We start from the raw sequence: 16,305 nt of genomic DNA, 5'->3' as shown, positions 1-16,305 counted from the left end.
CAAGGTGTCAGTATTTAATATACAGATTTATGTACATTGTTTTAACTCCTTTCACCCCACATCAGTGCTAAGCAGCCAACTTCCCCTTACTATATACAGGATTCCTTGAGGGTACATTATAAGCAGTCATTATGGCAGATCACAGACTCAGGCGTCTGCAGAGTGTCTCTCCTCTGCTAGACACTGAGGATATATTATGTTTTGGTCACTTTAGAAAAAACTGAATATTTGGGCCTGAAGAGTGAACATGTCGCAGGATGGAATGTTCTAGAAATATATAATTTCCTATATAATCAGTAATGCCTGGGAGAGATCAGTCTTTGGTATCTGGTCAGCGGCTGCTGGGCTGTTTGACATTTCACCATTTACTCCTCAGAACACTGTGATCTCAATCTCCCCGTCCAGCGTCAGAGTTTCCTGTAGTTCACGGCAGATCTTATCCGTTTTTCCAAACGTGTGTCGACCTTTCTGACCTAAAATATTAAAAACGCCTGTTATATCCGATTCGACCTTATTGCCCCCAAACAAAGCGGCATTAGTTAGGCTGTATGAAGCCTAATTCACCAAAAGTCTGGTATACTACACACTGTGAAGGCTGAATTTGGTCAACACTGCTGTACGCTGTATTCACATAGTCATGGCTAATAGCCAAAAACTGATTCATATAATCCTTTTCTTAATATTCCTCCTCTGTTCCACTGATTTACTCACCAAATGACAAGATGGTCTCTCTGGCTGTGATCCTGACGTCCTCCACTTCTGACTGGCACAGTCCTGCAATCTGGTCAATGCTGGCGGTGCCCTGTGGGTAGGAGAAAGCATTGGTTATTCATATCCTCCAACACCCTGTTCACATGTATTGCATTGTGGTGTGGATTATCTCTGCAGAATCCGCACTGAAAGATGCAACAAATGCTGCATCTGAATGTGGCCGTAAAGACAAAACGGCAACGTTTCCCGAACTCTGCAGCTCTGCACCTATTCAACTGCTGGGGTAAAGCTGAGCAGTATCTAGAACACAGAATAACCAATAAAACTGAATGGCTTTGCATCATACAGATTATTAGTTGTACTCAGTGTTAAGGTTTTTCTGTAAATGAAGCTATGTAAATAAACAGACTTCGCATTAATCAATAGTACAGTGTGTGACCATGAGGAGTAACACTATTTATGGCCATTATATGGCTCTGGCATTTTTTTTTTTTATTACTGACTTTTCTTCTGTATGTTAACCCTTAGTTTGCAGTTCTTTTAGATCTGGTAGGTGGAGATTAGCTCCCAACTTCAGTGCACAGAAAGTAGAGAAGAATCTGCTTCCTAACTTTCTCACACTCACCCAGAAGCAGTCCCAAGATTAGAGAAGTACTGACCTGTAGGGATATAAATATAGCACTTGGACTGAGATGGAAACTTTCTATTTAGCTGAAGCAGTCTCTTTGGTGTCTCTGGTGGAGTCCTGTCTCACTTAGCTCTTGCTCACTCCTCCTATCTCCAAAGATGTATGGCAGGGGTAGGCATTCTTTGGCACTCCACCTGTTGTGAAACTACAACTCCCAATATGCAAACTGGCTGTTGTTATAAGAACTCTCATAGAAATGACTAAAGCATGCTGGATATTGTAGTTTCACAACAGCTGAAGTGCCTAAGGTTGCTAACCTCTGATGTATAGGATGATGTAATCTGATCCTTCAGTAAGCAGACATGGGTGCTGGTAAACAAGCAGATAATCCGCACGAATTTCTATGCAGATTTCTGTGCCTTTCTGCACCAGAAACCACATGTGCTACTTGTACGTTTTCATGCGGATTTGATGAAGCTTCCTGCAGAATTCTTCATCCTTCCATTTAAAATCACAAACATAATTGATATGCTGCGCATTTCTAACGGTCCATTCAGACATCCGTAGTGTTTTGCGGACCACAAAACACTGACTCCGCACATCACCGACATTTAATATATCATTCCTATTCTTGTCTGCAGCTGCGGACAAGAATAGAACATGCTCTATTTTTTTTCCAGAGCTGCGGACCGGAAGTTCGGGGCCACGGACCGGAAATGCAGATGCGGAGGACAGCACACTGTGTGCTGTCCGCATCTTTTCCGGCCCCATTGAAAATGAATAACTGCGGAACAGATCCGGACCGATTCAACAGACGTCTGAATTGACCCTAAATCTGCACGGCAGGTCCATTTCTGCATGGAGAGGCAAAGTGTACATGAGATATGTGTTATTTCATACACTTTGCTGGTAGAGTATTACGCAGCGATTTTTCTGCACGAGAATCCGCACTGAAAAACTACACAGAATCCGTTACATATCCAGGTAGCCTAACACTACTGTAAATTTCAGAGAGAAACTCGTAGAAATGGAAGGGGGGAAATCGCTTCCGACTCTAGAACAAGGCATTTTTCTCTTACATGATATATTACAAAGTTTCATACAGTCGCTTGTACTATTGATTTATGCAAACTTGTGTGAAAAGTTGGTCACCATTTTATGATTGGGTAATGGGGAGTTCTATATTTTTTTTTATAAATTGTGCACAAGCGCCATTTTCCACCACTCTCAGCACTTCTAAAAAGTGGGTGGAGCTTACCGGGAGAGACAGGGCCTCCTAATCCCTGATAGATTTACTATAATTATGCCAGAAACTCATGTTAATTAATTGCATAAATGTACACCCGCTCATAGCTGATGTAGATTTGGTTTTCTGTTGCAGAGACTCCCAAAAGATATACCAAATTTATTTAGCGGCCTCTTCCTCTTAAAGGACATCTGTTAGCAGGATCAACCCAATTGAACTAGCCATAATGCATGGTAAGGCTGACCCTGCTCATTTTAACATGGAGAAATAAGTAATTTAATAATCATCTGGCTTTGTACACTGACAGCGGGCTCTAACCACTCGGTGCACCTTAGCTCCATAACTCTGCTTCCCTGGACACTGAACCCTCCACTTGTTTGACAGGACCAGGCATCCAGGTGGAGGGGGAGTGTCCAAGACGAGGCTGCTGAGGTTCACCAAGTGGCTAGGGACCACCCTCGGTGCACTTAGGCCCTAATTTTCACACTTTTAAAAACATTTATTTTATCTAAAGACGGCAACAAATTGGGGGAAGAAATGTATGATTTAAATCAACAGAGTAAGCCCTAGCAGGCATTATGACTGGTTTAATAGGGTTGATCCTGCTGACAGATTCCCTTTAATAATGTTGACATATCTAACTCCAGAGCACTTCTTCTTAAGGGCTTGCTCACATTTGTACTGGATGCTCTGTTTGGGGTCTCCATCACAGATTCCCTCAAAAAGACCAGACAAAAAAGTCCTGCATGCAAAACAATCCAGAACGGAAAGTGAACGGACTCCAATGGGGTCTTTTCAGCTCCGTTCATCTCAGTTATGTGCTGAATCCAGCGCTTACGTTATTTTCATTGTTTTGCTCCTCTAATGGTGCAGGACAATGGAAATATATAGAGATGATGTGAACTCGCCCAAAGACTGGCATGGGAAACTCCAGTCTTAATAAACCCCTTTAATTTTGAAATGGTTAAAACTTTACATGAATCCCTGGGATGAGAGCACCTACTTTCAGATGTTTGAGAGCCAGGCACGCTGATCTCTGCAGTTTCACATCTTTGTCGGAGAGAAGCTCGGTGTAATAGAGCACTGCCTGTAGACAGAGGAGAGATGCATTAAACACAAGCATGAGAGAAGAGAGGCTGACTATGCTCTGGGCCCCACTCCCCGATACAGCGATAGAATACAATGGTCAGCTTTAGGTCTCATGCACACGGCTGTGGTTTTGGTCCGCATCCGAGACGCATTTTTTGCAGGTCGGATGCAGACCCAATTCACTTCAATGTGGACGCAAAAGATGCAGACAGCACTTTGTGTGCTGTTTGCATTAGACGTCCATTCCAAGCCCCGCAAAAAATAAATAAAAAATAGATTATGTCCTGTTCTTGTCCGTATCTCTATTGTGGGCCCGACATACCATTCCGCAAAAGTTGGAACGCACACGACCGGTATCCATGTTTTGTGGAACCCAAAACGGACACAGTCGTGTGCATGAGGCCTTTAAGTATACATTCACATCTGATTACTATTTACAGGTTACATACGCATATAGAATCAATCTACATCTCATTTTTTGCAAATTACCAGCATCAACAATCAGTCCTGGGATATTTTTGCTTTGAAATCTGCAGAATAATGAGTGCAGCTCTGAAGTATAATACAATCTGTAACTCAGGATCAGTACAGGATTAGGCTACATGCCCACGAACCTTGTTTGTTTCTGTGTCCGTTCGTTTTTGTTTTCTTTTTGCGGATAGGATGCGGTCCCATTAATTTCAATGGGTCCGCAAAAAATGCAGACAGCACACGGTCTGCAGTCCGCATCAGAATGTCTGTTACGTAGCCCCGCAAAAAAAAATAGAACATGTCCTATTTCTGTCCGTTTTAGGCATTGTTACAATGGATCCGCAAAGAAAAACGGATGTCATACCGAACTCATCAGTTTTTTTTTTGGCGGATCCGCAATTTGTGGATCGCAAAACACATACGGTCGTGTGCATGTAGCCCAAGGGTAATGTATGTACACAGTGACTCCACCAGCAGAATAGTGAGTGAAGCTCTGGAGTATCACACAGTCTGTAACTTAGGATAAGTATAGGATAAATAATCTATGTACAGATTGACTCCAACAGCAGAATAGTGAGTGCAGCTCTCGGATATAATACAGACTCTAGGGTGACTGTATCAGGGGTCAGCAACCTCCAGTCTTCAGAAACTACAATTCCCAGCATGCTCCATTTACATATATGGTAGCTCTGAGAACAGCTGAGCGCTGGGAGTTGTAGTTTTACACCACATGGAGTGCAGGAGATTGAAGACCCCTGATGTAGAAGTAGATAGAGGTAGTAGTCTGACATAAAGCTCTACTTTTGTTCCCCTAGAAGAGTGTCATGTGGCCATAGGCTCTGTTAGATATTACAGCTCCCTGCCACTGAACTGAATGGGGATCAGATGGCATAAAATACAAAGCCATGGACAAGTGTGGCACTCTTTTTTGCAAAAAAAAAGTATACAGTTGCAAGAAAAAGTATGTGAACCCTTTGGAATGATATGGATTTCTGCACAAATTGGTCATAAAATGTGATCTGATCTTCATCTAAGTCACAACAATAGACAATCACAGTCTGCTTAAACTAATAACACACAAAGAATTAAATGTTACCATGTTTTTATTGAACACACCATGTAAACATTCACAGTGCAGGTGGAAAAAGTATGTGAACCCTTGGATTTAATAACTGGTTGAACCTCCTTTGGCAGCAATAACTTCAACCAAACGTTTCCTGTAGTTGCAGATCAGACATGCACAACGGTCAGGAGTAATTCTTGACCATTTCTCTTTACAGAACTGTTTCAGTTCAGCAATATTCTTGGGATGTCTGGTGTGAATTGCTTTCTTGAGGTCATGCCACAGCAACCGGGTTGAGGTCAGGACTCTGACCGGGCCACTCCAGAAGGTGTATTTTCTTCTGTTTAAGCCATTCTGTTGTTGATTTACTTCTATGCTTTGGGTCGTTGTCCTGTTGGAACACCCATCTTCTGTTGAGCTTCAGTTGGTGGACAGATGGCCTTAAGTTCTCCTGCAAAATGTCTTGATAAACTTGGGAATTCATTTTTCCTTCGATGATAGCAATCCATCCAGGCCCTGACGCAGGAAAGCAGCCCCAAACCATGATGCCCCCACCACCATACTTCACAGTTGGGATGAGGTTTTGATGTTGGTGTGCTGTGCCTCTTTTTCTCCACACATAGGGCCAGATTTATCATTAGCTCAAGTCAGAATAATGGAGTGAAAAAGTCGCAAATTTTTGCGCAATCACTTAAACTGCGCACAAATTTGCAACTTTTTTCTGCTCTGCACTATGCTCGCCAGTTTTCTGAAAGTGGGCGTGTTTTCTTATGTAAATGAATCTCTAGACAGATTTACTATTGGGACTATTTAAAAAGTCGCAAAAAAGTCGCAATTTCACTCCAGTGAGGACCATGCTTATCTTATGAGACTTTTTAATAGAACATGCGACTTTTTCATAAAAACGTGCGACTTTTTCGTAAAGATGTGCGACTATTGTAAAGCTGCTTACTGACGGATAAACTGCTACCGTCGAACCACATTTATTACAGTCTTAAAGGGCCGATCATAAATCTGACTTGGCTAAAACTGACTTTAGCCATATGTTAAAGTGGAGTGAGCTGTCAGAGTCGTGATAAATCTGGCCCATAGTGTTGTGTGTTTCTTCCAAACAACTCAACTTTGGTTTCATCTGTCCACAGAATATTTTGCCAGTACTGCTGTGGAACATCCAGGTGCTCTTGTGCAAACTGTAAACGTGCAGCAATGTTTCTTTTGGACAGCAGTGGCTTCCTCTGTGGTATCCTCCCATGAAATCCATTCTTGTTTAGTGTTTTACGTATCGTAGATTCGCTAACAGGGATGTTAGCATATGCCAGAGACTTTTGTAAGTCTTTAGCTGACACTCTAGGATTCTTCTTCACCTCATTGAGCAGTCTGCGCTGTGCTCTTGCAGTCATCTTTACAGAACGGCCACTCCTAGGGAGAGTAGCAGCAGTGCTGAACTTTCTCCATTTATAGACAATTTGTCTTACCGTGGACTGATGAACAGCAAGGCTTTAGGAGATACTTTTATAACCCTTTCCAGCTTTATGCAAGTAAACAATTCTTAATCGTAGGTTTTCTGAGCGCTCTTTTGAGTGAGGCATCATTCACATCAGGCAATGCTTCTTGTGAAAAGCAAACCCAGAACTGGTGTGTTTTTTTTATAGGGCAGCTGTAACCAACACCTCCAATGTCATCTCATTGTTTGGACTCCAGTTGGCTGACACCTGACTCCAATTAGCTTTTGGAGATGTCATTAGTCTAGGGGTTCACATACTTTTTCCACCTACACTGTGAATGTTTACATGGTGTGTTAAAAAAAAACATGGTAACATTTAATTATTTGTGTGTTATTAGTTTAATCAGACTGTGATTGTCTATTGTTGTGACTTGGATGAAGATCAGATCACATTTTATGACTAATTTGTGCAGAAATCCATATCATTCCAAAGGGTTCACATAATTTTTCTTGCAACTGTAGCTTGTGATCAGTGTGGAATATGCACTTCTCGATTTTGCCTGCATATGAACCTTTCTCTCCAGTGCCATAATTCGAGATATTGTTCTATATAAACATTCCTCTGCTGTCCCATGGCTGTACCCCATGTGGACTTTGTTTACCCATCTGTGGTCAAAAATAAAAAAAAAAAGTTGCAAAAAAAGAATACAAATATCCCAGAGAGAAAAAATAGAATGTGGGAACAAATAGTAACATCTTCCAAACCCTGAAGGAATGTACTGGAACCCGACAACCCCTATCCCCCAATTGAAGTTTATCTTGTATGTTATACATGATAGATTGCATGGACGCCTTATGTTACACGACCGTGGTGTGTTTTGCGGTCCTCAAAAACACAGATGACAATTTGCGGCACAGCACGGACAGCCTTCAATATAAATGCCTATTCTTGTCCGCAAAGCGCGAACAAGAATAGGACATGTTATATTTTTTTGAGCGGGCCCGTGGAACGGAGCAACGGATGTGGACAGCATCTTTTGCGGACCCATTGATGTGAATGGGTCCGCATCTGAGCCGCCAAAAACGGCGGCTCGGATGCTGACCCAAACAACGGCCATGTGCATGAGGCCTAAATCTATTCTTCTGGTTAGTTCCCCTATTCTCCGAAGATGGCAGGACTATCGTAGATAACAAGCACTTCTACCTTTTGTGTCACCCCTATCCCCTCAGAGATTGTAAGCTCTTGCGATAAGGGCCCTCATTCCTCTTGTAATAATCAACTTGTCTGTTGCTATGTTATTTATGACTGTTAGTACATGAACCACTGAATTGTAAGGCGCTGCGGAATATGTTGAAGCTATATAAATAAATATTATTATTATCATTAGAAATGTTTGTCAAGCTCATTGCTCCATTCAGGATGTATAATGCTAACTGGATTACATTTGCTGCCCTCTAGTGGTTATAAAATAATTACACCCTAATGTGATCATGTTGAATTCTGTTTATCACATAAACCATAGAGTCACTTCTATCAGGTGCAAACTTTCTAGAAATGTCTCTACTACCTAAACACAGTGAGGGGACAGTCAGGTTTCCTAATGCAGTTTTGCAAGCCATAATCAGTGGTTCGTGGTTCATAAAAAAAATGAGAAAGTATTAAGAACAGATCCAGATTTTCCTCCTTTTTTAACTCATTCCTGGTTTTGACTTCCAAAAACGTAATTAGACAGCAAACATGACTGTGTGGCTATACCCTAATGAAAACTGTTACCATCCTTAGGAGCGGCCATGTCCTTTTTTAGTTTCTCAATGACTTTCCTGCCATGTGCACTAAAACCCACTGAACCCTGGTCAAAGGTGGTCTGTCCACTGCACTAAACCAAGGGAAGGTCCCCACTTTGGTCCATTACAGTGTATGAGGGATATCGTAAAGGTGAATAAGCAGCACTTGCCTCCTTCTTTACCTGCCACAGACTACAATGCACTAGGATCAGGCACCTCTTTTTAGACTTTTTACCAGTAAATTTAGTGGATATCCCATAAAAGCTCTTAATATAAACCCCTTTACATAGTGTCTGGAATAAAGACTACAATCAATGATACAAAACAACAGATCATTGACTGGCAGAGTTTTGGTGTAGGAGCAAGTATTAAGGGGGTTATCCAAGACTAATAAAAACCTTCCAGAGTGGCCAACCCACAGTGAAGATCATACTTATCTGGTCCCCACTGGGTTCTGTGTCTAACACTCCCGGGCCGGCACTTCCTCTCCCTGCCGCGCTGAGATCAACATCCGTCTATGGGGAGGACAAGAGTATGGCTGCAGCTGTGACCTGCTCCCCTTGTGACCTGATGTCATGACACAAGGAAAGCAGGTCAGCACTGTGGTCTGTGATTGGCTGCAGCGGTCATGTGTCCCCCATTGACGGATGTTGATCTCAGCCCAGGAGCATTAGCCACCGAACCCCTCTGCGGGGACCAAGTAAGTATGATCTCTAGAGATGAGCGAATTTAATATTTTGAAATTAGTTTGTGATTCATTTACTGGCATAAGCAGAATTGCGTTATGGATTCCATTATCAAGGACCAAAACGCAATTCTATGATGGAATGCATAACGGAATGCCTTTAGAGGCATTCCGTTATTCATTCTGTCATAATAGAAGTCTATGGGCTGCATAACGGAAATGGGAAGGATCCGTTATGCAGCCTATAGACTTCTATTATTACGGAATGAATAAGGGAATGCCTCTAAAGGCATTCCGTTATGTAATTGCGTTATGGTCTGTGGTAACGGAATTCATAACGCAATTCTGCTTTTACCAGTAACCGAATCGCAAACGAATTTCGGAAATTCCCTCATGTGTAATGATCTCCTCTGCAGGTTGGCTACATGCATACGACAGTGAAAAAAAAGTCAGTTAAAAACTGACATTTTTAACGGACCTTTATTTCACTGATGCCTTTCTGAGAGACAGACGTTAAAAATGGACCCATTCAAGTGTATGGGGGCTGTCTGTCAGTGAAAAACGGACAAGATAGAACATGTTCTATTTTTTTACGTCAAAAAAACTGTTGTGTGACTAACCCCATAGATTACCATTGGTTTTAAAACGGATGTGTGATGGCCGTTAAAAAAATGTACATCACATGTCCGTTTTTCACTGTCGTGTGCATGTAGCCTAAAGGGGTTTTCCAGGTTCAAAATACTGATTTAGGACAGTATCCTTAGGATAGTATAATAATATCATACCAGTGGGGACCCATCTTACAGTATGCCCAACTATCAGAAGAGTAAATATACTCGGACATTTGCTGTGGCCTTTTCATTGTTTACATGGCAAGCCGACTAGTTACTAGCGGCACAGCACGGTATGGCAGCTTTGTACCATTAATGTGAATAGAGCAAAGCTGCAATGCCCTGAGCAGCCACCACTAAGTGGACAGCATGCAGTGCTTATATCAGCAATGTGGCTCCTTCAACCAGCTGATTGGCGAGTGTGCTGTGAATCTGGCACGATAGTGAGTTGCTCCATCATGCTCCATTTATCTACAAATTTTCAGTCGCATCATATAAATTCATGGATGTAATGACAGTATAAAAAAAAAAACACATACAGACATAAAATATGGATTTTTAAAAAATTATTTTATTTACTGCATCAATAATAGCCTCACCCAGGAGCCATCGAAATTCCACTTGTCCTACTACAACTAAGGTCACCGTGCTACCCACCTTCTGCTTGAAGTGCTTGTTAGCTGACGCTCTGCTGAGGAAGCTCGTGGCCACTTTGCACAGCTTCATGTTCTCGTCTATTTGGAACGTGGCCACAAGCTTTAGGAACTGCGGCAGGGGCTGGAGCCGTGAGATCTGCTTGGCTTTCAGCTTTCTGATCTTCTTCAGTCGCCCAGGAAGCTGCAGGTCTCCAATGAGAGTGACTGCACAGGGGGAGACAGACATATGATTACTATGTGGACCATATAACCCTATGTCCTGCCTGTGGCCTCTGTACAATATTTGTGGAAAATGCATAACTAAATATTTTTTGAAAAAAGTCTATGATGACCCTTAAGGTACCCATAGGGAGGCCACTTGCAGAACCCCCAAAAAAAGGACATCACACCCCAAAAAGAAGGACATCGTACCTGGGACAGTGGTGCACAATAGTACGTTATACAGATACTATTATGAACAGAATGTATCACTATATACAAGATGATATATAACTTATACCAGCTGCACATATACTAGTATTTACAGAAGATACCCAGGTTATACCAGCATGCTCCATAGCACTATATACAAGAAGATGTATAACTTATACCATCTGCACATATATAAGTATTTACAGAAGATGCCCAGGTTATACCAGCATGCTCCATAGCACTATATTCAAGAATATGTTATACGGTATAACATCTTCTTGTATATGTGCAGATGGTATAAGTTATACATCTTCTGGTACCAGAAGATGACAGATGAATAACTTATACCAGCTCATATACAGAAGATACCAAGGCCAGATGGTAACTAGTAGTAATACCTAGGCCTAATGCCTAGTGGACTGTCTGTGTGGGTTGGGTGCTGTGCTGGCTCAGGCTGAACCGACTTGCTGAAAGCAGCCGGAATGCTGGAGGCAGGCTGGGCTCAGTGTGGGCTGGAGGCAGGCTGGGCTCAGTGTGGGCTGGAGGCAGGCTGGGCTCAGTGTGGGCTGGAGGCAGGCTGGGCTCAGTGTGGGCTGGAGGCAGGCTGGGCTCAGTGTGGGCTGGAGGCAGGCTGGGCTCAGTGTGGGCTGGCGCTGGATGAGTCGAGGGAGGCTGGCTGAGCTGAGTGCCTGAGAGTGCTGCTGCCTGGACCTGGCTGGCTGGCGAGGGTGGTTTCAATGGTCGGGTGAGTGTCTAAGAGTGACTGAGTGTGTGTACACTGTACTGTAGTCTGTACAGACTCTGTAGATAGAGACTGGGCAGTGGGCAGTGTGGCAGTGGCGGCACCCGCGGTCTCTCTGCGTCCCGCTCTCCTCTGTTCCTGCCTGCAAAAAACGGAATTGTCCGGTGCTGCGTGCAGCAGCGCTGATGACGTTGTGACGTCAAAATACAGCGCACTGTGATCTGGACGTGCTGTCAGGCCCTGCCTCCTGTCGGGGATACTTAAAGTGACCATGTCTGAGCCGGAGGCCGCCGGCTGTCAGCTTAACCACAAAAAAGGAGGACTTCTGGCCGTCCAACCTGGCCTTGCGCTGGACGGAGGACCAGGAGTCTAAAAACCCTAGGCACCCATAATGCTAATAGTACAGTGACACTTCTCTGCTTCTACTCTGGTTTCATTGTGCAGCTGAATGTACCTACAGTTCTCCGTTATCAGCACTTTCAGTCTGAGGAGTGACCGACTGTTGGACAGATAAATCTATTGCTGTGGACTGCGGTCTGCGTGCGATCAAGCTGCCTCACCCCCCTCCATTGTTCATGCCTAGTCATACAGCTCACCTTCTCTGGTAAGTGCTGCAAAGTGTTTCTCCAGGTCGACCACATGGTTTCTCCGCAGGTAGCCATAGAATAAGAAGATGGAGACGATGGACTCTGGGATCTCATTTGATGCCATTACCCCACCAAACCCAAATATCTGCTCCAGCGCTCTCCTAAACACTGTGGGAAACAAGAAGGATTGTCAGCTCACATGGCAAATAACATCGAAAAAATGGTCAGGATGAAAACAGAAGCTTGTTATTTCACTTCATGAATGTACAGTCATGACTGAAGTGACCACGTTTTTCTAATCTAAACAACCGATATAACTTTTACTATACAAGGTCTTCTATTCCTCCACTGATTAATCATCTACTGAACCCTACAGGACTGAAGTCATGGTGCAGGCGGCTTTAATACCTCCATGATTGAACTGATCCCTCAATGTATAAATATGATTTTAAGAACAGATTTTCTTAACATTTTGGAATAACATCCTCCCTGGTCTGTACAATGGTAATGGCTTTAGCACAGATAGGAGACGAGAAGGTTCTTAATGTGTCCTGCAGACTCCTCGTGGTCTCCTGACAAGTGCACATCCCACATCCTCCACACAGGTCACTCAGCGGGGGCAGTCACAGCTTATTCCACCAGATATCCTGTGTCAGAGGAATAGATGGAGACAGGTATATACACAGAGGGTAATGTGATCCCTGCTGCGTGGCGGAGGCTGTAGGACATGTCATTTCCCCTTGTGGTCTCCGTATCACATGCAGCTTCTGTTATGTCTGCAGAGCTCATTAATATCCCAGCGGATATGCTTTATAAAGATAAAACCTCTTTTACACCCTGTAAGGGTACCTGCATACACTGCATATTTGCATGCAGAACACAACCCCATTGAAGTCTATCAGAAAAAACACTCTACATAAGATAAGGAATTGTACAATCGACATGCTGCAGATTTTAAAATCGGCACAGCAGGTCAATTTCCGCATGGAACTAAGAAGCAAAGTGTACAAGGGATTTGTCAAATCCGAATCCACCTTGCTGGTACCTTTTATTAATCTGAATTTTTTCTGCATGGAAAAACCACATGTAATCTGCATCGTGTGCAGTAACCTTTAGGATTTCTTATGTACTATGGACATTGTATCGAGGCACACTGACCAGTATATGGCTGGCAAAACCAGTGTAACAATATGATCTTTCCCACACAATGTCCTATGCCACAGGCCTCACTGGGTAACAAGTTTTAGGGCTCATGCACACAACCGTGCCGTTTTTTGCGGATGTCGCCCGCGTGCCTTCCGCAATTTGCAGAACGGAACAGGAGGCCCATTATAGAGATGCCTATTCTTGTCCGCAAAACGGACAAGAATAGGACATGTCTCATAATTTTTGCGAGGTCACGGAACGGAGCAACGGATGCGGACAGCTGTCCGCATCTTTTGCGGACCCATTGAAATGAATGGTTCCGTATACGGAATCAAAATACGGTCCGTATATGGAACGCAAAAAACTTTTGTGTGCATGAGCCCTTAGAGTAGAAGGTGGGAAGGGACCTCACCTGCCTCCAGCTGTCCTGGGTACTTGGCTTTAATCTTCAGCACAAACATTTTTTTGAGCTGATTGAGGAAAACTTCAGAGGAGCAGAACCAAGGACACTCAGGCTTGATGCAGCTCTCCCAGAGCTTAAGGAAATGTCGGATCTTTTTGCTTTTTGGGAAAACTGTACAGAAATATAGAAGAGGACAAAATGTAACACTGTGTGTATATCCATACTATCAGGCCAATTCAGGGTACTTTAAATGAAGCAGGGTAATACGTACTGTCCTCAATAGAGGCCTTCTCTTGTGCTTTCTGGATATAAATGATGGACAGATCCTCCAAAACTTCCCTCTGCCAGGACAATTCATCCAGGAGATGATGCTGTATGATCCGGGCTGTGTTTGGTGAGGTCAGTTTCTGTAAAAGAAAGTTTTGGTTAGTACATCTTGGTTTTATGGATTTTGTTAGGATTTGCCAGCAATATATGGAAACTGCTGATCCTCTGCATCCCCTGAAGGTAAGTGCCAAAGAGGTGTTTGGAGGCAGCTGATCTCTAGAAAATACCTGCAGTGTTGGGCTAAGCCAAACATGCATATTAATGGCTGACAGTGGTCAGATATGGAAGGTCACTGTCTGTACAGGGCAGTGGTGCCTGACCTTTAGTAGTGCTTTACAGATATCCAGATGGATGGAAAGGAGAGTATCCAGGTCTTCATGTCCAGTGCTAAGTCCATCCTTCTCTGATTCACTATGACAGCTGAAGGCATGCGTGACTGACGGAGTGACCGATACATTACTGAAACACAAAGATTCAATATTGGTATCTGAAGGCAAATGCAATGAGTATTATGTTATTGCGGGAGTACATACTGTTAAATGGCTGTACCTATACGTGAAGCTGCAAATTTGCTGTGGTCAAATAATATAATGTGCCTACAATTCACGTACGTAAACATTTATGAATCGCTCCTCCACTTATGACCAGGCTAACTGGTTCATCAACATTATGGCAGTACTAAAACAAGGACAGAAAGGCGATATAACTTTACCTAATTTCTTTCACACAATTCTAAACCTGCTAAAACTGGGTAACAAATACCATAGGCACTGCAGTGGTCTACAAATACAATATGAGACATGATGACCCAGAGGCTTCTATTAGCAGAGAATTTCATGATTTTTGAGATGTGTAATGTGTGTGTAGACACATGTAGTCATCCTTTACAAAAGGTACTTGGAGAGACTATAACTCATTCTACAGACTGCACACAGCTCCAACGAACACCATTCTTGTAATGACATGGGTAGCTTTACATCAGCATGTGGTCCTCCAGCTGTAAGCGACTCGGACCAAGTCCTATGACTGTGAACGTCACGACATACTGGGAGTTGTAGTTTCTTAATAGCTCGAGAGGATACAGACCCTGGTTTAGATCTACATTTATGCACACAGGAAATGCTCAGAATATTTGAAGGCAATGTGTATTTTACCTCTTGCTGTGAGTGCGGACGCTGCCAAACAGAGACAAGTCATCTGTGCTGAAATCTGTGTTCAAGAAGTCAAAACTTTCCAGTGCTGTCTCCACCATCAGGCTGTCCATGGATGGAAGCTCCAGCCTAGAATCACAAGATCTCTGCAGCACAGGAACAATCAATTAGTGTAAGAGCTGTGCAGGGGCGGATTGGCCATAGACCCTACAGGGAAATTTCCCGGTGGGCCGATGCCCAGGGGGCAGCCTGAGCCCTCCTCACAACCAGCCAGTGAAAGTCTTTGGGGATGTATTTTATGCTGCTGACAGTATTTTGTAATGGACTGTGGTATTTGGCTTTGTTGGGATGATATAATGTGCCACAATATGGTATTGCTTGCCCAGCCTTCTATCAATTTGGACCCAACTACAAAACTGGACCACTTTTTTAGTATTTTTTCCAGGGCCAATTTAAGTTCCCTGTCTGCTCTGGATCTGTGATAACAAATCGAGACGAGGGGTGGGAAGGGGTATCAAAGATCGGCAAGTTGGTTTAGGGAGTTTTATAGGCCAAGCAGTGCAGCCTGAGAAAAATGTATGCAAAGTATAAATCCTTGTTGATTTCCACAAGGAGAAACATTATACCCCAGATCCATGTCGACCAGCCAACCAACACCATGCTTTGCAAAGGCAAGAGGCAAAAACCTCAAAACAGCTGTTTGCAGATGAATCTATTTTCTTTATGGAAAAGATTGTAGCTTGGCTTAAAGGGGTTGTCCGAGTTATCAGAAAAAATATATAGCACTGCAAATCTGATGGTCAGCGATATATAACTAAGCTAAGCAAGTTTTAGGCAAAAAAAATCTATATTTCCTCATTTCCCTGGTTCTCTTCTGGCCCTTTGTTTACTTGCAATACAAACAATATCTGCCCCTCCCCCTGCACTGCTAAGGGAGTGAATACAAGTGACATGTCTTCCTGCTGGGAGACTCAGCAGCTTGTTGTATGTGTAGAACTACAAATCCCAGCTGTATAATGACACTGCTAAGGGAGTGAATACAAGTGCTGCCCTGAGTGACATGTCTGCTTGCTGTGAGACTCAGCAGCATGTTGTATGTGTAGAACTACAAGTCCCAGCTGTATAATGACACTGCTAAGGGAGTGAATA

At 43.2% G+C, this 16,305-nt stretch overlaps 1 protein-coding gene across 7 annotated transcripts in view; it reads right to left on the bottom strand.

Moving 5' to 3' along the window:
* The window catches only part of RIPOR3 (RIPOR family member 3), a 174,643-nt gene continuing 158,338 nt past the window's right edge, over positions 1-16,305 (bottom strand). For all 7 annotated transcript variants that reach the window (XM_044296572.1, XM_044296570.1, XM_044296569.1 and 4 more), the window contains exons 14-22: positions 15,160-15,302; positions 14,326-14,464; positions 13,950-14,085; positions 13,688-13,849; positions 12,139-12,297; positions 10,391-10,593; positions 3,589-3,672; positions 712-802; positions 1-473 (exon numbers count right to left, since the gene is read on the bottom strand). In XM_044296572.1, coding sequence (XP_044152507.1) covers positions 373-473; positions 712-802; positions 3,589-3,672; positions 10,391-10,593; positions 12,139-12,297; positions 13,688-13,849; positions 13,950-14,085; positions 14,326-14,464; positions 15,160-15,302 — 1,218 coding nt within the window. In that variant the 3' untranslated portion in view covers positions 1-372. The remainder of the gene's footprint in view (positions 474-711; positions 803-3,588; positions 3,673-10,390; positions 10,594-12,138; positions 12,298-13,687; positions 13,850-13,949; positions 14,086-14,325; positions 14,465-15,159; positions 15,303-16,305) is intronic.

This window comes from Bufo gargarizans, chromosome 6 (genome assembly GCF_014858855.1).
Source record: "Bufo gargarizans isolate SCDJY-AF-19 chromosome 6, ASM1485885v1, whole genome shotgun sequence".
In the NCBI taxonomy this organism is placed as follows: Eukaryota; Metazoa; Chordata; class Amphibia; order Anura; family Bufonidae; genus Bufo; species Bufo gargarizans.
The sequence above is the reverse complement of the archived record's forward strand: the minus strand, read 5'-3'. Positions and strand labels throughout refer to the sequence as shown.